General features: G+C 47.6%; 1 protein-coding gene and 1 long non-coding RNA gene across 2 annotated transcripts; both read left to right on the top strand.

Moving 5' to 3' along the window:
* Positions 1-1677: 1677 nt before the first annotated feature.
* Positions 1678-6094, top strand: LOC135389948 (uncharacterized). Its single transcript, XR_010421630.1, has 4 exons — positions 1678-1784; positions 1941-1970; positions 5937-5966; positions 6052-6094. It is a non-coding gene; the product is annotated as an uncharacterized LOC135389948 (long non-coding RNA).
* Positions 6095-7129: 1035 nt separating this feature from the next.
* Positions 7130-16215, top strand: LOC135389949 (uncharacterized). The gene is made up of 9 exons (XM_064619988.1): positions 7130-7236; positions 9351-9596; positions 10543-10747; positions 10809-10968; positions 13386-13528; positions 14126-14252; positions 14750-14947; positions 15004-15156; positions 15977-16215. Exons 2-9 carry the CDS (start codon positions 9398-9400, stop codon positions 16181-16183), a joined length of 1392 nt encoding a protein of 463 aa, XP_064476058.1. The 5' UTR covers positions 7130-7236; positions 9351-9397; the 3' UTR covers positions 16184-16215.
* Positions 16216-23032: the final 6817 nt, after the last annotated feature.

Here is a 23032-nt window from a genome sequence, read left to right on the forward strand (position 1 = left end):
TTTTCCCCCTCTTTATATATATATATATAGATACTCATGGAACGACGCGGCAGCGCCAGAGGACACGTGTTTCGCCGTGTTTGCGGCTCGTCGGCCCTGGGTAGCTGCGCATCGTTCCGAATTGGCAAACCAGGGGTCACTCAGCGAGCGATATACACCTGGGAGGGTGACTGAGCACTCCTCAATGCCACAGTGCAAGCCAGTGAATTGTAATGCAGGAAAAAAAAGCCATTAAAGAAACAAATAAATGATACTAGACGTGTTTGAAATTCAAACTTACAGATTAATATGGCTTCTATGGCTGCACGTAGAGAAACAGATACTCATGGAACGACACGGCAGCACCAGAGGACACGTGTTTCGCCGTGTTTGCGGCTCGTCGGCCCTAACGATGCGCAGCTACCCAGAGCTGACGAGCCGCAAACACGACGAAACACGTGTCCTCTGGTGCTGTCGCATCGTTCCATGAGTATCTGTTCCTCTGCGTGCAGCCATAGAAGCTTTGAATTTCAAACGCGTCTAGTGTCATTTACTTGTTTCTTTAATGGCTTTTTTCCCCTCATTATATGTTTGATATATATGTATTTAAAAAATATGTTCGCATTTAGCTGGGACAACCTCTATATATGTCACAGCAACAAACGTCACTCGGTTGTAGTTCAGTGCTGTCTTCGTGTCGGCTTTCCCAATGCGTAAAAACTCTCAGTGTCTCACCGACACTGGGAGTTTTTTAAAGTTTTTCCCTAATATGTCCCAAATATCTCAGACGCTAAAGTATATGTACAGCACAAAGCGCGTTGCTCAGAGACAAAAGTTAATCTTTCACCCGACCTCAATGTCACGCACAGAGAAGTAACTTAAATGTATGGATGTGCCAACCGAATCCGGGAATCCTCGTATCCACGAATCCTGCGCAGGGATTCGTGATGCGGGAATCCAAATCCTAGTGCCCAAAACGGCGAATCGAATCTTTCGAATCCACCAACCACGTTTGTTCCTTTCTTTTTCAAATTGGCGCCTCCGAAGTCCACCGAAAGCCTCATTGAACGATGGGTGTTTTCTCGTTTCTTGGTTTACGTTGCTCTGGACTGAAAGAATTCAGGCAGGAACTGTTACATTACAAGCTTAAAAGTAACATGGTTTTGCTTTTCATTGTTACTTTAGCTTTATGGAAATAATTTACGCTGAATTTATGTATTTCGTGTAGTCGATGAGCAATATATTAAATAAATGAACATCTCAATTTTTTTTTTTTTTACAAATCAATCAAATGAACTATACGGGCATATTTTCTCCTGAAACTGAACTGTTTGTTTGTTTTTTGTTAAACAAATGTATCATATTCTGCTTCAAAACACTTTTCTGTAGAATTTTAAACTCCTTTTAATGAAGGATTCGAAAGATTCGAGATTCGTGAGATTCCTGGACTCGCAGAACCTTCCTTGGATTTCTGATTCGGATTCGGAACATTCTGGATTCGTTCCAGCTCTACTTCAATGTAACTCGGACAACGACTAGAGGTTATTGAAAAAGTATTTTAGTACTATTACTAAATACTGACTTTTGAAATCATTTGCAAAATAAATAAAACGCATTTAAGATACGTAAGTACTCTACTCCAGTAAACAAGTGCGCAACGAACATATCGCATATCGAAGTGATCGTGTGTCTGTGAGGAAGACGGAGTGGAGAAGTAGAGGAAGTGCGGCACCAAATTCCATCCGTGCCAGCTACCAGGCCTACCTTCCTCTAGCTTCGCTTCATCTACTACGGCTTCGCAATGTGTATGCTCGACCTCTTTTTGTGATTATTGCGCCTCATAACATCGTAATGGCATAACGTTCGTTGGCATTGCGTCTCGTTCCATCGTGCGGTTTGAAAACAGTATTTTTGTGTTTACGTCGACCTGTTTTGCGTACATTGTACACTTTTCCTTTTAGATGAAAGCGGTTTCGAGTCATCCTTCATTGGTAAGTATCGGTCATATGGCCTTCTCGAAAACACGGCGGCGTCTAAAAATGTAAAGCAGCTCGGGAACTTGAAAAGGGGAAGGAGCAGTTTCCGCTGATGTCATTTGCCGAGCAGGAGTGTGCACGCTCTTGAATACGAAAGCCATGAGGATCCTCCATCCCTTTCCCACCCCTGCGTTATTTGAACTCCATTGATTACTGGACGTTGGTGGCTTGTGCGGTCGGTGACTCCCGACCAGGCGCCCACAGCTCCCCATAGAGCCCATAGTTTGAGATAATTCAGGCAACACTGGACATACAACCAATAAAAATGCGTCGTGATTCCTAGCAGCCAGCCAATCAGCAACCTCTCCGTTTGGCTCGCCTTTCGGCCGGCCCTGTCTACCATTAAAGTGGTATCTAACGTGGCCAAAAACTGCTGCCATCTTGTAAAGCAGTATGTGAAAAGCATTCCCACAAAATATTTCTGTCCAAAGTTGTTACACCACGGTGCAATTAATTTGGAAAATCGCTGCCGCGGTGACAGGTCGGAGCGCTCCAACTGCAGACCACACCCACTCTACTGTGACGTTGGTGGTAGAGAGACCCTCATTCGTTCGTAGGAAAAACCGTCTGCTACGAACATTGCGAGCTGTTTCTTGGTGACTTCTATTCTTTATATGATTTATATCACGTTTTCTAAAAAACCAAAGCATATATGCAGCCTGAGAAAATAAGATTACGATCACAAGAGTAATATATCCGTGGCTTCTGTGCAATCTCAGAATTCACAGTAGCAGAAAGCAAGCGATGGCGGCGGTATTGTGGCGCCACCTGTTAACCACTGAACCAACTGCGCGGTGAAAACGGTCGGACAGGCATCACACTGTCGGGAAACACGGGGTTTTCGCTGTACAAGCGCAGTTAATTTCGGGCTGCACCACTCGTTCTTCCCGTGGTGTCTGCGATCCCAAAAAATCGTGGTTGTGTCGTGGACAGCCTTCCAACCCTCCGTTTCGGACATTACGAAGCCGGAGAACGCATGGCGTCTCCGAAGCGGTAGCAGACGCTCCGGCCTGGGCGATGTTGCTGACCTCGATCATGTGATCCCAAGTCCAATGAGGAGCGTCCTCACCACTTGCGTCACATAGTGACGTGTGTGGTGGCGCTCATCACGTGCCTATCGTGAAGTCGAAGGAGGGTGTTTCGCGCACGGGAGGTTCGGGGAGCTATTGCAGGCTTCCCGATTTCGCTACGGTTGCACTAATTGTGGGAAAACTGTTTTCGGACGCCTAACATACCATACTGACCAAAAACAGAAACAAAGTTGTGGGCCTGTAGACTGCTCCTTTGATACCTGGCACCCGTTCTTCCAAAATAACTCGGACATTTTTGATAGGCTAAATATATATTTATTGATGCAAGGTATATACTCAAATGTGTGACTCATATATTCACCGTGCTGCAACCAAACCAAGTTCAAACTTGCAAAGCACACACACAGTCTACTTCTGGAGGCGAGCGAAGTTCATGAGTGCGTGCGTTTCACAGATGAGCATCTTCTCATACTGGCGATGCACCGAAGGTCACACAGTCACGGGAAATACTTTTGTCGTTACGAACACTCTCTTCTTAGTCACTGTATTTGAAAATGCGACAGCGCTCGAAAGTGTTCCTCAGGCGTCAGCTCACCAAGCATTCCAGTTCCAACCCGGCTAGAATGTCCGTAGGTTGATACTTTATCGGAGATCAGTACATGGCCAGAGTCACTATAACTCACGAACAAACCCGCGAATACACTTCCTCTTTGGTGGTTGTGGTGATCCGACATCGGCGAGCCGCGGAGACGCAGCGACCTTGCTTGGAGCTGCCCGCCTGGCAGACTGCCCCCCAGACTGCCCGCGAAAAGTGAGCTGTCAGATATTTCGAAACTTTGTCAACCAATCCCGGAGCGCGCAACGTCCATGGGCCAATGGGCATCCGTCATGATGCCTGACGATGTAATACCACGTGACTATGACGTGATTTTATTTTTCTACTGCCGCGAATGCGGGGAGCTATGGAGGCCTGCCCCGACCATGGAGGAAGGAAACATAAGGAGCGGCTCTTCCCTCCAGACTGGCGTAGCCCCCCTCTTGCGGTCGCTCGAGTCAAAATCGCTGCTTCTGTGTGTTTTTGCTTTTCGAAAGTCATTTACTGTGAAAATGTGAGCAACATCGTAGAAATACGTATGGTAGTGTGTTCCTGTTCCTGCTGCGGCTCTCGTTGTACGGAAAGCAGCTCTCTTCCGGGAACATATGTTTTATTTGTAAGTACAGATAGGTTGTTTTAGTCGCCTGAGTGTGTTCGAGTAATCTTGAATCGTTCGTTTGGGACCTGACACTGCGCCGCAGATTCATTTCATATCCTCTGTTGCAGTACAAATATGATTAATGGTGTTCTGGGTACAGCATTCTTTACCACTTAATCAAGAAACGTACGTACGTTTGAAGTCACCGTTGCAACACGTGATGTTTCCGCTCCCACATACTGCTTTTGCGTTCGGCACGTCGTGTCTGTTCTTCTAATAGAAGAGTAAACATCCCAACATACAGATATAAAAGTGCAACGCATTCAACACAATACTGCCACCTCAACTGTGACAAAACTACAGCTCGCGTCGTCCGCTTTGGTGGCGCCGTGCTGTCTGGGGGGTCACGTGGTAAACAGGAGCATCCCAGAATGCAATGCGAAGGCGGCTACGCTTGTTCCGATGGAAAACTGTCGGAGGATCCACTCCTGTGTTTCCTTCCTCCTTGTTTGTCCATGTTTGTACCTTGCCTCAGCTAATTCTGGTTGCTTACGAATTTGTGCTAACTTGCCTACTGTATTGGTGTCTATGAAAGTGCACGTCATAACGCAACGTTGGGCGGGAACTGAGAATTGGTGTGTCTAAACTCCACCCACGTGTGGACGACCATCACAAGTTATTTTTAGTCATTATAGGACGGTCATTCCCGTTTGCACGATTTTCCTTTTTTTCTTTTTTTTTCTCTGTCTCTCTTCTTTGTGTGTGTGTGTGTGTGGGCCCCTACCCGCTGTGAAATACGTATAATGTCAGCGTCAGGTTTTGCGTATTATAGTTCGTGCGCTGGTATCGGCATCGCGAAGAGACTGTGTGTGTGTTGGTGGTGGGTGGGGGGGGGGGCGTAGCGACAACATATTTTGTATGTCGAACTTGGTCTCAGGCAATGTCGTCTACTTGTGCCACACAAGGTATGCAACAACTATACCACTCTGCGTCTATGTGCACCGCGATGAAGTTACGTATGTGTATGTGCACCACGTCCCCACGTTTGCTGGTTTATGATTACCTTGCTTTGAAGATCCTCAGCTCAGCCCAGGACGGGAGTCCTGTAATTGCAGTAATTCAGAACGCATTGGTCAACGTGGCCCACAAAATCGCCTGTGCTTTGCTTAGGCAATCACTCGATGCCTCCGACCTACAACGTAGTGCGCCTGTATGGTTCGAAGTCAGACTGTTGCTTGTACATTGATCATGTTACGAAAACATTCGGTGCAGACGATTTGTTACGAAAACATTTTACAAAAAACATTCGGTGCAGACGACGTGTTTAGAGCACACTTGCATGTTTTTTTATTCTTGATTTTTTTTAAAGCGGATACTGTCAAATATTCGCGTAAACAAGGCATGTAAATCGGCTTGCACGTCTGTCTTGCGCCCGGCGTCTTCCCGCATTTTCCAATCTCAATGTCCGAACTATTCGCTGGGGCAAATATCTAACTACAACTATCATGTAGTCTCGGAACATGACTTGCGTCATCCCTCTTTGTGACCTTATTCTCACTATAATGATGGAACTGGTGGACAGAGTCCATATAGCGTTCATCGCGCCCAGCGTCCAAGTTTTTTTCGGCTAGGGCATCCGTGTACGCAGTGGGTGAATGTCCCACTGTCTCTGTTGACTGAATGCGTAATCTTTGCAGCCGATGATACAGCGACTGGCCACACGTCAGGTATGTGCGCCAATTACATTTTCTCTCATTCCGACGAACGAGCTTATGCACCGTGTGCTTTTTTCCCTCTCTTTTTCTTTTTAAGATCTGCCTCCGCTGTCGATGACAGAAGAGGTCAAGCCAGGTAAGGGGTTTCAGCAAATAGTCCTGCTTGAAGCACGTGTATTTTGTTTTCGTGTTAATCCCGATTTTCCCGATATTTGTACTTCTGAAATTTCGGGCAGAACCCTATTTCTACTAGAAAAATCACTGAGATTCTCAAACTTGGGCCGTCGCGGTAAACCCTCGGAGGGATGAATACTGGTTTCAGCTAAAATAGGTATGGATGGAGACCTACGTAAAGTTTCTTTTATAATTCCGCTCTGCCGATCCTAAATACGAGCTGTACTGACGCTGAGACTCGTGTTGAAATTTTCCGGGACAACCAGTGCTCCAGTCCCAAGTGCTTCTTGTCTGGTGACCTGTTCCCACCAGTGCGAGTGGCACAGGAGAGCACTCGACACGATAAAAACATGTAGATACGTTTGCTACACTGGCAGAATTTGCATCTCGTAAATCACAGAACAGTCGAAACTTTTATTTTTGCTCCAAATATCAGAATGGTGACTCGAAACAGACGGCTTGGGTTTCACCCGAAAATCGACAATGACATACGAAATGTGTGAGCAAAAATCCGAGTTATTTGCTTATTTGTGCGTGCAAATATCGCCCAATTTTCACTCCCCCCCCCCCTTCGAAATGCAGGTGTCACAACCCGAAAACGAATCAGTCTAACCGCGTAGTACATGTCTATTATGTGCATTACTAACAATGACGCTCTGCTGTTACAGGGAAAACGTAAGTTTCATACATTCCTGATATTAAATGAGCAAACGAAACCTGTTTCATTCATCGTGTTTCATTCACCACATTTGATTTCACCACACTGCTTTAGAGTCATATCAGAGTGTAGCATGTAGTGCGAGCAGGCTTTGATGCTGCGTTTGTACACACGGCGCCTAGCCCAGGCTAGAAATGCCCGTAGATGGCAGAAATGGCTCCCACAACGGCTATGTTGTACAGCTGATCATGCTGCAAGCTGCAAGTAACGCCTTCGAGACACTGCAATGCCGTCCATGACATGTCCGTTGGCACGATCTCCGGTACGTGCGTCAAAAATGATCTTTTTCTTTTCTTTTTTTCTTTTTTTGCAGAAAGAGGAGCACGGTGGTCCTAATTGCGTTGGCCTCAGGCGCGCTTCTAATAGCAATCGCATTGCTTGCGGCCGCAGGTGAGTTTCGGAGCTGAGTGGTGGGGGTTGTCGAGGGACGGGAGTGTGAATTCATGCACTGCACAAAACGGTCACCCTTCTACTATTTGCATCTGTTCACGATGCCACAGCTGATGAGACTTGCACATGGCTTGGCGAGGAGCCGAATTGTGCCTCAAGCTGCTGCATTGTGTTCAATGATCACAGCTGTGCATCAGACGAACTGATCTGGCGCTGACTACGGCGCTAGCTTAGACCAAAACAAGTGACTGACTGACTCGCTTTCTCGGCTGCGACTACGATGACTTGAATGATCACAGGAGACCCGGATCTTCGAATCAGATTACCTTCATTATGAGAACTGCACAATGACAAAGCCGGATAAATGTTTTGCTCTTGAACGGTGCAAAAATTTTTCCACTGGCAGAAACAGCTCAGCAGCCACAGTGTTTCATTGGCGGAGGAGTGGCACAGCGTTTCCTCTGTGATGCGATATGTTTTGACCCGCCAGTTTGCGTGGGGCAGAACAAGGGGAAGTGGAGAGGGCACATATTAGCGAGACAAATGACAGCAGCTATGTCGCACGAGGGCAGTGGTTCGTATTGTCGGTAGCGCCAAAATTACTATTGATCTGACGAAACGAGTATACGGCATGTAGCAAGTCACGATTCTGAGGAAACCGAGAGTTAAGTGCAGCTCTATGTACAGCTGGAAGCAGGGTTAACTTCAGCAGAGTTCCGCTCCGAACGGCGAAACTAGAGCCCTTTATTAGGAGAGTTTGGCCATTGGGACGAGCCTGTCTCAAACCGCATCATTTGACGTCACACGATGGGCGGCGCCAAAGCGAGTGGCACCATTTTGGATCAGATCTATCACCTTGAAACCTCCCGTCCCGCCATTTTAGAGCAGAAGGACATCCTTGAAATCCCCCTGCGCCGCCGCGGCTCGCCTTTGATCACAGCCAAGTGGGCGGAGCGATGACGGCTCTGATCGGCGGCTCCCCATCTCCGGGCTGCAAGAGATCAAAGAATGGCCAAACTCTCCTCATAGACGGCTCTTGCGAAACGCGAGAAGAGCCAGGGGGAGCGCGTTTCGGCATTCGCATTCCAGTTAGGGGCTGCCCGTTATGCGCCGGAGAGTGCGCAATGCTCAATTGCGGCCAGTCCGACATCTTAAAAAGTATGTAATTAAAAGATGACTAATTACCTGAATTCATTGATTAATTCTCCAATTAGGGAATTGCTACAGCAGCGAGATAGCAGAATGGGAGGCAGAATCCTCTCTGAAAATCCCGAAACAAGCGCGTGCCCCGTGAAATATCCATCGCTGACGTTCGCTATGCAAATGAACCGAAACAAACACAGCGCGCCTCAGAAGCGCAGCACACCGCACACAGAGGCTTATCTGGGCCAGGAGGGGTTAATCTGGCCAGCAGATCAGCGCGTACCCTAATCGCCTTCGTTTCTCCAAAGCAGGCCCTCTGACGACGTGCAGTGTTCCTTGCGCTCCCGGTCGCCGCGTGTTCGCTTTCGGTTCAATTGCATATCAATATTCGGCAATGAATATTTCAACGCACGTGCGCGTTTCAGGATTTTTCTGAACATGGAACGGCTTTCAACGAGGATTGTCTGCCATTCTGCTATCTCACTTTTTGCTCGAAATCTCCTTATGAATGAGTTATTTATTGAGTTATAGGTAATAGGCGATTTTAAAAACATTCGCTTTTTCCTTACAAACAAACACACAAACAAACAAAAATGATTTTAAAAAATCGTATAAATTCAGCAGGTACGGAAACATAATAGAACGAATGGAGCTTCTGCTCGGGGCAAGGTATAATATTTTTGCTTAGTAAATGCAGAGAAGAATTCGTGGTCTCGCTCTGGGACAGGCTCGTGCTGGCGTCACTGCGGATCAAATGCGGAAAGACACGTGTGCCGCAGAGGCGCGCGGGTTTCAAAAACACATTTGTATCCCCGTCCGAGGATATCGTTAAGATATCCGCACATATAACCACACCGGGGCACACCTTTAATAATGACCCTGTTTTGTGTAAAGCATCTGCTGACGCCACGGAATAGTGTCTGTCACGGAGTTGTCTGAACTACAGCCTTGGTCACGTTGATTTCTCGCAGTCGCGAAGTCGACAGGGGAGGGCGAAGGCTCAGATTACGACTCGTCAATGTCTGAAATACAAGGTGAAGACGAAAGCCAATACGTTCTACCGGAAGGAGCGGTGGCTGAAGTAACTACGACGATGGAGGTAACGACGTTGATGCCCGTAAGCACTACGTTGACGTCGGACACAGCAACGCCCGAGACAACGACGTCAACGACGACCACAACAACGACATCTACGACGACCACAACTGTTAAACCAAGTAAGCATACGCTTGAATTGTCATGGCTGATCATTGAGGTGTACTTGATAAACATATACATGATAATCATGAAATTGGTGGAATCAAATAGAATTCCCCTAAATCAGTCCTGCATTAGGGGAGTGATGAAAATTGTGGTCGCATGAGTTAGCTAGGCAATCGTGATTGAGCACTCCACAGACACATCTTGCTGAAGAAAATGTTTTTTTTAATAGTAATTTTTTATTTGAACATATTTGGCCTAGGGCCAGGTAGCTTGTGCCGTTGTTGGCCGCACTCAAGTGGGCATCGTCACGACTAAAGCAAAAAAAGAGTGGGAGAGGGGAGTTGAGGACTTCAAAGTGATGCCCTGCTGCTGCAAAGTGATGTTTTGTCCTGCAGGTCCTTGTCCGCCTTGTCCTCAGCAAATCAGGAGGCACGGATTTTAACACGAAGTACCGTTGACCCTGAACGTGCGTTGCGGCGAAGTTGTATTTTTACAATGTCTGGCCTAGCAATGTGTCACGGTATAGTTAGCGTTACACACCACAGTTTTCTGAATCAGTTGTGATGAACAACACAACAACTTTATTACAAGATCTTCACCTTCACAATCAGGACGCAAGTCCTATGGCATCGAGAAAGGTGAAGAGAACTTTGAGTGCAGAGCGTTGGGTGGGCTGGATGTGGCAACTCAACCGAGCAATTTTGTGAGAGAGGGGGGAGGGGGCGAGAGTCTAGCTCGTTCAGGGATCCGGAGAGTACGGTTCGGGAAGGTTGGTAGTGTGGGCAACGGAAAAGAATGGGCTCTTCTACAGCACCGCAGTGACTGCAGTGAGGAGAGTCAACTTGCCTCAAGCGGTAACGCTACTGTGCTGTGACGAGTCGTGTAGTTGTGATGAGAACGATAATCTGATCACGAGTCATTGAGAGCAGAGATACTGACCTGCAACTGTCGTTCCGGCAGTTCTCAACGCCAAAGTGTTCGTCTGTACTGCGAACCCGACCGCTGACGTCTCACTGCCAAGTATCCCAGATGGCCTTTGCGACTTCCTGATGTACAGGCCGACCACTGTTCCATTCACGTCAGAGCCGGGCGACGAACTAAAGAAATTCACGGAACTTATACCCGAGTTCGGCAAGACACATCTCGGCATTGACATCAGGCAGGAGTAAGCATCGTAGTGCCTTTTTGGCATAGTTTCGCTCTAATGTTTTGCACGTTGCACCCAGGATCCGAGACGCAGCTATCTCTCAACTGAAAGAACCGTCTGGAAAAACAGCCCTAGCCTCCTTGTACAAGCAGGGTGTCCAAGACTACAGCACCTTCGATGTTGACATCTATGTTGATACAACCGAGGATGCAGTGAAAGACGTGATAGGGTTTCTACAGGTATGCGTTGGTCACAGAGTGTGAATACATGCATAACGGTCATTGAATACATGATGGAACGGTCCGTGCTATATCCTCAAACAGCTTAAAGGGGCACTAAAGTGCAAAAGCAACTTGCTCTCCAATGAAAGTGTGTGTTTCAATTAGTACAGTTCTAACAAAATTAGTTCACACAACGCTACCGTTTAGAAGAAAACCGCAAATAAAACAAAGCCATCTTTGGCGGCATCCAATGAGACAACAGAAGCAGCTACCGTGAGTGTGTGGAATGGAACAGCCCCAACGTAGTGTTCCGCATATGCGCGGCATGATGCGCACTGCTGCATTTTTCAATCGCGATTCACTGAATTGCAGCCCGTGAATTTTCCACTGACAGCAATATCTTCACGTCCTTCAGACAGCGTTGCGAGACCGCTTCGCAACGCGCACTTGTTTTTCACCGGGACTGCTTCACGCGCATCTTGGACTAAAAGCACCGATGCACGAGCTGAAACGTCGTTCTCTGCTTAGCTCAGAAGCACAAAAGAGTCCGCTATAGTTTTGATGATAGCTTCGTAACGGAATCAAGGTTTTGAATTACGATAACAAGTACGATATTAACATAGCGTGTAACGTAATTTGCAGTGAACTTGCTTTTGCATTTTAGTGCCCTTTTAAGTAAGAACAGTAATACTCTGGAACACACACTTAGTGTTCCAGTAGTTCTAGTACTGTTATTTGCGTGGTGACGGGAAGGGTTCAAAAGGGAATGCAAATCAAGTAAGAATGTTTCAAAAGATTGTGTTGCTGACTGTGTCGAAAGCAGTGAGCACGGTGATTACTGATTGCACCGAGATGGTGTGCGCGTTAACCTAGCGCAACGCTGTTTTGTTATCCCATCCCGGCATAAATTTAGTCAGTTTAGTACATCCCACATGAGAACTATAGTTTGTGCACTCCATACAGCAGAATAATTTGGTATTACAAACTAAACGCTTAATACGACCGCATTTGACATGAAACCCACTGTAAGTTGACTGTTACGCATTGGTATGGAACGTGATGTTCTCAGCTCTGTGAATCTGAGTTTTCGTTTGAGCATCCTACACAACTGTCACGTTAGGTTGCACGGGATTTCATATGACTGTTTACCAGACAGGTACTGACCCTCAGATATTCGCCTCAGACCCTGCACTCGCTCTGTTTGAATCGTTTAGTGTGAGGACACTTCAAACTTGTGCTAACACGTCGCATAATATATATTTTACAGTTACCATCCACAGTTCTATGAGACAGAAATGGCTTCTAGGCTAGCCCTCAAGACTGAAGGCGAGTTCAGTGTTGAGAGAGCAAAGGGGTGATATTGTCCCAAACGTGCCGAGTGGACGATGGATTCTCTATGACTTTCCGGTACTATTAGCCTTCGCACCCAAGAAGCAGAAGTCTGAGAGGAAACTACCTAAACTCGTAGTAGTCATGGGAGAACTATCGGTAGTATACATCGATACGAGAAACGTACGATAGTTTTGCGACAATTCACCATCGATAGTAGCCGTTTTGCACAAAATATTTCTTCTGTACACAGAACACTAACATAGTTCTCAAATGTGCTCTACTAAACTGTCTAAATATCTCCTGGGGTGAGTTGACAAAGCAGTGCAATGACAGCAGAGCAATGTCTGTGCTCCGCCAGTGAAGTAAGGAATACAGGTATTTGAAGCACTCTCACCTGGTTTGAATTACCTCGTATACGCCTCCTCTCAGCACGTGAATAACATACTGGAACAGCACATGTGTGAGGCATGACACGTGTCGCGCCTCAAACATGGCGAAAATCTGGAGATTACCGTGCGCGCTACAAGAGGGCGCTGAGGTTTGCAAACTGTCTATAGAAGGTTTTAGAAAGGTGCGCGCAAAGCAGCATGGGAACTTTGAGGGATACTGCTCCGTCGTGTACTTCGGTTATGGTATGGTGAACTCCACCATAGTTATGGTTTACCCAGGCTGACGCTGCAGCTGAGCTCACACCGGGAATGTTGTTGTTCTTCTACCTCCGCCCGTGGTAGTCTCGTCATGCTCTGTCAAGCTCTAAGTTCCCATGAGCCCTTGCGTGCCACAAATGGTGCTTGCTTTTCTAGAAAGGTCTACTGGTTTGCAGCGTGTCCGCCAGCAGATCTCAAGGTTACATGTTCGATGCTTGCCGAGAACGGGAGCAACTTGGTAAGAGGGTACAAGTTGTTTAGATCCGCGAGGGACGTTAAGTAACGATGCGCCTTGCGCCTTCGGTGTGCGTAAAAGCATCAGGCGCGTAAAATTATTCTGCAGACCGACCAATGTGGTGTCGCTCATGACCATGGTGATCTCTCTAAGTAAGCCACGAATTGTAATTATGGTCAACTGAATTATTTCAACGGCGAACGTTTCTTTTCATTGTGCAGACGATAAAGGCTATTCAGACAGAAGCCAAAGGAGATAGTGCAGGTTTCGGCTACTTGTTTGTGGGCGTTTCACCGCTAGCACACAATATCAGTGACGACACTGCTACTACGAAGATGTGGGTTCACTTCCAACGTATCATAGAGTGAGTGGCTTTCCTAAAAGATATCTAATTGAGTGTCATAGAACGCCTGCGGGAGCTTAGGGTCCGTATTCTTAAACGATCCTTAGGCTCGACTTAGAATCGCAAAACCAGCCTCGAGGAGCACTTCGAGTGGAATACAGAGTCGAAGCTCGTTTCAAAGGGGCACTCATGTGCAAGGATTTCTCTGCGCGAGGTGAAGGACGGCGTTACCTTGAAACCACAGTTTGCGCTTTCCCTCTTCTCTCCTTTTCGTGGAAGCCGACACCGAGCGGGCACCCATTGCTCTCCTCAAACGATTTCTCAAACAATTACTGCAGATCGTTGCGGAATGCCAATGCGAGACATTGTCGCATTGTCGACCTTCTGAAGAAGGAAAGTGTAGATTGCGTTTTCTTTTTCGTTCTATTGATCATTCAGTATTCAGTATTTAATGTAATCAAAGATCACAAACGATTCAATCGATGAATCCCGTTCCTTTTGTATTGCTCTCAAAGTAATCTTAATGGGCCGAGGAGAAGTCTTTGCAGTGCCCCTTTAAGAATAGGGCGCTAGGCCTCTAGAAATGCCTCCAACTCAGGTACTTGTTTTTCCTCGCAGTGAAGTGATGCCCGACGGAGTTCTGTTCCTCACCACTTACCTCCGGACACATTATAAAGAAAACAGGTGCAGGTCTACGGGGCCATCTTTGTGGACTCGTGCCATAATGTTCGACCAGCCGACATTCGTACGTGACTTCAAATTTTTCTTGCACTGACACCATCCATACTGTGCCCAAAACTAAAGGTGCGGCCGATGGATATTTCATTTCAGTATAAGTTTCTTCCTGTTCTGTTCGGCCGGTACAGACCTTCAGCTCTCTCTACCGCACGTTGACAAAAGACGTCATACGCTTCCTTTTGCAACAGAAAGGGCCTTTTTGCTGTTTTGCAGCAACCATATCCTAGTGCTATATTCACTCATCCTCCTTTATCTCACAGCGGGAACGGCATCAGCGCCCCAGAAGGATGAAACTTTCTCATTGCAACGAACTTCTATCTTTCACTAGTAAAAATTAACGAGTTCAATGTTCTTCGAGGTTGACTAGTGCGGCCATAAGCTGGTCCACTTTGTATACACTAGAATATATCGACATCTGCTGCAATAAAAAGAAGGCATTGCAGTATCTTATAAAATGCTGTGCACAGTTAGCGAGGATACCTTGTCTATTGTCGCGTGTTTCAGGAGGATTCGCTGAACTTTCGCAAAGGCCTGAAGATACCGGCCAACGTGACTCAGCTGTTGTCCCTCTCTGTTCACGGGCGGTGGTCATCCTACACGGAGGCGCAAATGCCAAAAACGACTACAGAGAAACGGAAGTACCTCGAGCTGGGCGACTCGCGCGTCTGTAACGAGACTGGGATCTACGACGTCGTGAGCTACGTAAGTATTTGGCCCCGTATAGCATTTCCAGCATCTCAACGGAGAGCGTCTTTCAGACTTGCGTGAACAGTACCCATGACCGGTACAAAGCTTACCGCGGCGACGGATCGCAAGACAACCTGGACTACTTGAGGCTAACGCGAGTCGTCAGATCATCCTATCCTATGTGGGTCGGTGGTTACGACTCCTGGGGAACCATGTCTATGAAAGTAAGTGCGTCAGCATTGACAGCTAAAGCCTGGTCCGCACTATTGCGTTTCAATACGTCCGTCCGTCGGCGTTTCTGTGTGACGGACGCGTGGGTTTCCAATTCACGTCCATACTTTTGCGATGCTGCGTTACGGGAAACAGCTCACAGCCGACTACATGAAGTAAAGTGAAAGGATGTAACAGCGCGCGGCGGCACGGTTACCGGGGCAACGACAGGCATTTCTTGAGTCGCTCCGAACAAAAATTTGAGCTCTGCGAACCTGTGCGTCCGTCGCATTCGAGTGGGCTTGCGTCGGTTCGTAGACTGACGCAGCGCTGACGGACGCATTGAAACTCAATAGCGCGGACTAGTTTTAAGGCAGCTTACATCAGACGACGCAGCGGGATCTGGTGGACATGAAGGAACGTACCTGCTTCAGGCTCGAACGCACAGCCTGGCAAACAAAACATACGCCTCAATGTGCCAAGGAACATGGGAGATTGAAACATGGCACTCAGGGAAAAAAAAAAAATTCGTCACTTTGAGGCATGTGTTGTGTTTGTGTGTACCAGCCTCATAATTCAGTTACATTCATTCATGTTCACCAGATTTCGCAGCCTCGCCCTGTGTGTGTGTCTGTGTGTTTTTGAGAAAACCTATAAGATTGAAAAGTGAGTACTTGTCCCGTTTGTATGTGTCATCGATACAGCGTATATAGTTATCAACGCCTTTGACCGCTAATAAAGAGCTGCAGGTTCCTGCTGTTGCCTGGCTCTTTTTCGGCGACTGACATATTTCAATCGTGCAATATGACAGTGAGTTGTATTATTAAATTTCAGATGTGCAAGGCTTACACGGAGTACGGGCACCGCGGTGGATGGGTGGTATTCGACCTTCAACTCGCTGACGTACTTGATTTCTGCACTACCGGCTACACGCAAGGTTTCGGCCACTGCTATCGCATTAAGAATTACATGTACGAAGAGCCGACGGTTTGCGTTATGAATGCAACAGTCGACGCTGTTGAACGTGGCATAAAATTATAATCTGTCGTTGAAGTAAAGTAGATGTTTCCTCTTGTGCTGAATGTTCCTGGTTGTGCGGCGAAGAGCAGTAGAGCTGAAATGTCTGCACCTATATTTCGGTATCTTGGTGTACACGATGGAGGCGACCATCTCGCCATTAATCGCAGCCACCATACATAGTTGGATGATGGAGGTAAGCTTCGAATGTGCATCTAGCGCCGTGTGTTTACTGGCTACAATGTATTCGTACAGTGCATGAGACTTCAGGGCGAGTTATTGAGGATGGTGTATTTCGGATGTATTTTACAACTGCTTACTGGGACTTATTGTTGCAAATTTTTACTGCTTACCTGAAGTGATGTTGAAGACATATGCCTTTAGTGATGTGTCCTTCCGGGACACCAACAATGGGGATAAAAACTGAGGGTGTTTGTTCTCGAGTGACTTGTCTGCTGTTGATAAGCGATAACTGTAGGATGGTTTCCTCGTGAAATAAGGTGGCTGTGGCACCCTCTGCGCTCGCGGAGTTCGCATGGTGGATACAATAGGGAGTCCTAGGAAAACTTAGAATTTCCACAATAACGTGTCCGAAAGCATAAGCCAATTGCCTGGTGCGTTTTGATTGGCTGACGTCACATTGCTGATATCAGATTGAATACAGCGATACAGAATCGGAGGGTGCTTACGATTCTCTAAAGCTCCTTGATAAGGCGATAACTAAGTGTTTCCCATCGGACATGCACAACAATTTTAATTCTTCTTTTCTTATGAATCAAACAGCAGCGCAGTCGTTTCCACAGCACTCGCGGTTAAGTGTTTCCCCGTGTTTTCGTTTGGCGACTGCTGTCGTGCACGTCACGTTCAAACATGTGACACCACATACTCTTCCAAAAACGTGTCACACTTGCAAGGTAACCGAATCCCTGGTACAATATGCTGACCACAAGAACGCAATGGATTCTAATGTGGGTGGTGGGAGATATTTTTATTAAGAACAAAGCAAAGGAAAGGTTAGCTAGACAAAGCGTCGGCTTGCTTTTCCATGGAAAAAGGAAAACGAAAACGGAAAAGAAGGAAAGAATGGAAAAGACCAGAAAGAAGAGCGGGAGAGACAGACCACTGGTTGGGGCGTAGGACGGAGCCAAGGAGAGTGGCCAAAGAAAAGTTACATCGAATCCTGATCAGACGGCAACGGAAGGTGTTCCTTTGGGGAAGGTGCTACTGGCAGTACAGGAGTTGGTGTGGAATGTCAGCTTTCCACGCCATAGACAGTGCAGTTTGGGGAATTTGTCCGAGCCATTTTGAATAGAAGCGATCGGGGTGTACGGGCAACATTGAATCACACGCTGTGGAAAAGGGATTCTCCTTTTCCACTGCGGTGGCAAGCGACGATAAAGTCCATCAATGGGTCGATAGAACTGCCGGCGAATATGTTGACGGCATGTTGAGGCTGTAAGCGGCAGACGCGCCAGGGCCGAAGTTTCATCAGATCAAGCGCGTCTCGCTACTGCGTCTGCTCTGGTGTTTTTATACAGGTCTATGTGGTCAGGGACCCATTGAAACATGCTGTTGTGACCAGTGGCTAGACGGACTAATTTAGTGTCACTTTCCAGGAACGACACTTGCACTTAATGTCATTCGTGTGCTGCCACACGACATATTTTAGTGACACTTGGCAGAAAGTGCACTAACGATTTAGTGAGTTCCCCAAACCACCCAAACTCACTTCACTTGTCTTCGACTGACTGAGGGTGTAGCCTCGACGGCAGGCTTTGTGGTACAGGTAAAAGTATTGAAAAAAAAATGAGGGGTCCAGATATTTTTAAACAAGTATTTTCAACAGCGTGTTGACTTTATTTTAGCCCAGTGGGACATTTTGCCGAAAAAACATGCCATTGCTCTGGTTAACGACCTGCGACAAGTTCGCGGCCTCGGCGATCCGGCGGCGGTCATTTTTGCTTTGACACACGCTTGAGGCCAATCTGTTTAATATTTGGAAGAATATTTGCAGGAGGTGTTTCTAAATTAAAGAAAAACATTCTCAGGAAGGTATTGTGGCGCACACCTAAACTTTTTTACCGCAGTTTATTCTTATCTATCGTGATTGCCATGATCGCATAAGTGACACTTACATAAGCTGTGTCGCAAACACGTATGATGAAAGTGACATTCGCTCGGTTGGAGTGCACTTCACAGAAATGGCACTAAATTAGTGAGAGACGCGCCCTCTGTAAGTTAACGACGACGTTATCAGCGGTCTGCTAACACTCGCTATTGTCTCTATACCAGTTGTCTGGTTACCGGGTGTCGCGTCAACTTGACCGTCGTACGTTTTGTCTTCTCTTATTTTTCCACTGGAAAGACATAGCTTCGAATGCTATTGTACTGTTACCTGCGCTGCCGGACGACCCAGCATAAGACACATGAAACAATCTTGTCAAACTTTCCCCGTGTCCCTGACTCATTCTTCGGTGTCGTCTCCAACGTACCAGTCCAGGGCTGTGACTGCCTACTTCAGGGAAGGTAGGCCTCTCAACATGCCCCAACAACTTCGGACCCGAGACATAGATTCATGTAGGAAACACCTGACCGCCCGCTAGACGCCCGCCGTGCCACTCTTCAGTGGACGCTTGCCCACAACGTTCTTCCTCTCCGCGAGCGATTACACGCGATTTCACGTCTCTCGCTCTGACGGTTGCCCGTCTTGCGGGACGTGTGAAACCTCAGAGCACTGTTTCAGGCAGCTGTCGACTGTCGCCTAGGCCACCATACAGTTCCTAGAACCGTTGCCTGTTCCGCGCACTCAGCGTATCCACCGTACAGTTCCACCACGTTACAGTTCCGCGCACTCGGCACAATTTTGGATCGGAGACGCGGCTTGGATGGGAGATTTTTCCGAGACGCGGCTATATTTCAGGCTGTCAGGGCGTGGCTTCGTAGCCACATTGTCCGTGAGGAAGCACTGAACGGTCTTGTGGGGTGCTCTCGCCGCTGGCTGACGTGTACTCGTTTTTTTCGCCACGTTTAGGGACAGTGCCAAATCATGTTCTAGCCAGCTCGCTAGGACTGTACTGCCCTCCGCAGCGACCCTCCCGTATCTGGATTGTTCGCTTGGTATGGTCAGTACGAAAAGCAAACTCTCCGAGAGAGTGTTGTTGTCTAGCTTGTAGGATTGTAACGTGAAGTTAGTGTCTGTCCAAAAGGGATTACCTCCATAGGTAGCTCTCCTGCTTGATGACTACACACACCTGACCGGGCACGTGCCCCTCACTTGTTTTCGTCTATGCCCACGACATTTCAGTAGTTTTACGCCGGGAGAGGTACTTAGAGACTGTTTTGACCGACCTTCAAATGATGCCCCCTTTCCGGTCCAGTGAAGTCGGAGCTCAAAGTTCTTGGTGTCATCATCAACGCCAGAGGTGTGGCCAAAGACAACTGGATGCGGATATTTGGACGCTGCTCTATATTACTACGGCAACTTAAGGCTGTTGGCTTGCCGATTACTGATCGTGCCCGATTGCCTGCTTCGTGGTATTTCAGTAGCATGTGGTTTTTGGAGTGTTGTGTGTGCGCCAGATTCTGTTATTCTTTCAGCTATAACCCGTCTAGCGTTTCGTTTCCTGTAAGTCGGGTTCAGGATGTACGTGACGCGGGCGGTCTCGGTGTGCCTTCTGTCGCGGCGAAATGCATCGCACTGCAGTTGCGTACAATCTTTACAGTCTTGCATTCGCCGGAGCACCCCGCGTGTGCCTTAGAAAATTATTTTTAGTGCACTCCGTTGGGTTCTTTTCTGACGCCGCGGAGGCCAGACCGCGTGCAGAGGTACCTCCCCCGCATCTTTGGAGAGCATAAACGCAGTTCGCCGTATAGGGAGTGCGTTCCCTGGTGGGGACGCTTTGGGACGTAAGAGGCTCATATACGGCACTTTGTGAAATTAACAGAGCTCCCAGGGGACGAGCCGTTTCTCAGGGTCCCTCTATGTGTGGCTGGTGGAGGATCACAGCCTGTTGGTTGGATGGTCGGCGAGCCAGTCTCCAGTGGCAGTTGTCTCACCGGGGGGGAAGGGGGATATGTTTACTAAGAAAAAAAAAGAAAGGAAAAGTCAGCCATGCAAAGAGCCGGCTGAAGAAAAAGAAGGAAAAGGAAAGAAAGAAAGAAGAAAAAAGAGACACTCGAACAACGTCACATGCAGTCCTGAGACTCGGAGAAAACCGAGGAGAGAGGCCAACGAAAAGTCGTTACAGCCAATCTGGAGCAGGCTGCAACGAAGGGTGTCCCTATGGTTAAGGATGCTGCTGACAATGTAGGAGCTGGTGTGGGATGTCCGCTTCCATGACACAGACAGTGCTGTTTAATGAATTTAGCCGACCAATTTTGAAGAGACGTAGCGAACAGAAGCAGTTCGCTTTGCTCGTGACAATGTAACTCCCAAGTGTGGATTAATCGGTACTGCTTAGCGTTCGGTGGCGCAGTCTCCGGGAGCGCAGGGCGCCATCAAGTCATTCGTGCTGGTCTTCGTGAGCACCTTGAACGTGAGCAGAGCCTTTATGGTACTCTCGAGCGTTCTCATCGGTGGCTGTCATCCACACGTCGTTTTCGCTATGTTCAATGTGAGTGGGGGATTATGTTCCAGCCACCGAGCTAGGACCGTACTAGCCTCCGAAGCGACCCTTCCTGAGGTCTGGACTGTTCGTATGGTCTGGCGGGTATGCACAACAATCCACCTTCGGGTGGAGTAGTTCTATGCAAGAGTTCCATTTCATGTATAAAGGCATGTCTTCGTAGGCAGGTTCCTTACTTGATGACACTACACACTCCATAGGTAGCTCTCCTGATTGATGATGATACATCTAACCACCTATTACTACTTTAGTTCTACGAGGGGCGTTCAAGTCAAACCGAGACTTTTCATTTTTCGCAATAGTAAAATGAACTTACAGGCGAGAAATTAGTTTTATTCTTCAACGTAATCTCCAGCTGCACTAATGCACTTGTCCCAGCGTTTCACGAGGGCTTGTATGCCAGCAGCGTAGAAATCCTTACCTTAGAAATTCTTGACCTGGCCGTCGCTGCTGAAGTGGCGGTCCCAAGGAACGCCTTCATTGGCCCGAAGAGATGGAAATCGCTGGGGGCGAGGTCTGAAGTGTAAGGGTAAAGTGACAGCAACTCCCAGCCGAGTTCCTGTAAGGTGCGTGTCGTGAGATGCGCGGTATACGGGCGTGCATTGTCCTGTAGGAGGAGGACTCCTTTGGTGATGAGGCCAGGCAGCTTTTGCATCAGCGCCTTATGCACATCCTTGAGAACCTGGCAGTAATATGCACTATTGGTGGTGGTACCACTGGGCAGAAAATCAACATGAACAACGCCAGTCTTGTCCCAGAAAACTGTGGCCATGACCTTACCCGCAGACGGGGTGCTTCGGAACTTCTTGGGAGCTGGCGAGCCCGGATGCTTTCACTGTTTTGATGCGCGTTTAGACTCAGGAGTGAAATGCTATGCCACTCAAACGCTTTGCTGCGGCTAAGTGTATCGTGACCATACTCAGCCTGAAGTCTTCTGTGAATTTCAGATGACTTTACGCCTTCATTCACAAGAAACTTCATGACAATTCGCTGTTCGATGTGCGCGCTCACCTGGTTGTCGGCCATCTCGTGTCTTCTGTTTTGCACAAAATTTGCACCACCACGTGGTGAATGCGGAGGCCTGTCGCGTGTGAAATGACGAAAAAGAAGTAGCGCGAGCCATTTGTACACTCAGGAGACAAAAGGTCTTTCGTATGTGGTGGGTGCTGCACAAAGCGCGCATGTGGTCTATGGCGGTGGACGCTGCACGGCCATTCTGTACCTCGGGCCGCTGCAACCTCGGAAACACGGAGAAGCTTCTTGTACCATATATACGTATAGGAGTGCCCCAGAGAACCAGAAACGTCTTATGAACATCCATAAGACGGGTAGTCCTGGATATTATGCACGTCTACTAGATATTCATTTTGATCCACTGGATGTTGCATGGACGTACTATCAACATGTAAAACCCATCCACACCTCTTACTAAGAACGTCTAATTGACGTAACTACTGGATGTTTGTCATATCCATTAGACGTCAGTTCAAAGCACATGGATGTCTATAGGACGTCTATTAGAATTAATGCGGGCTTAAATTATTTTTATGAGTTTCCTAAAAACCCAGCTACCGAAGTACTAATATGCAGTGTTATATCAGGTGCGTACTATAGCAATTTCAGGGCAATATCATAACAACGCCGGTGTCGCGAGATGCCAAACCCCGCAAAATTCAGGGGCTCTATTCGGCGGAATTCGGCAGCGTCTATTGGCACCTCGTTGCTCTCGTACGAGCAACATTTGAGCTTCGATCGTCCGCCTAAATCGTCCGCTAAACTGCAGCGCAATGCATTACTATCACCTCTCATTGTTAGACCGGGAAACTGCATGGGAATTTCTCAGCAGTCTTTAGGAGATGTGTGCCAACTCTATTTGAATAGTCGAAGAGAACCATCCACCATAGGAAATACGCGAATGTCCCTCAGTAGTCTTAGTGAATGTTCCCACATGTATTGGTGTGTATTGTCATCAAGCAAGAGAACTACCTCGTATTGCCAACTGTAGGATGGGACAAGCGTAAGCTTACATACAAATCGTTGGAGCACGTTCGCTACCCGTTGTGAGGGCCTAACAGACTTGTAACGGTGACGAAGATGCGTTTGCACGGTTACATACTTCTACACTGAATCAAGCTACCAACTTACGTTTCTGACACCTCTTCCCCCAAGTATCATGTTTGTAATTCAGGCTATCGTCTACGATGTCATTACCTGCTGTGTGGAGGTGCAAAAACGATAGGTTTCCTGC

This window comes from Ornithodoros turicata, chromosome 3 (assembly GCF_037126465.1).
Source record: "Ornithodoros turicata isolate Travis chromosome 3, ASM3712646v1, whole genome shotgun sequence".
In the NCBI taxonomy this organism is placed as follows: Eukaryota; Metazoa; Arthropoda; class Arachnida; order Ixodida; family Argasidae; genus Ornithodoros; species Ornithodoros turicata.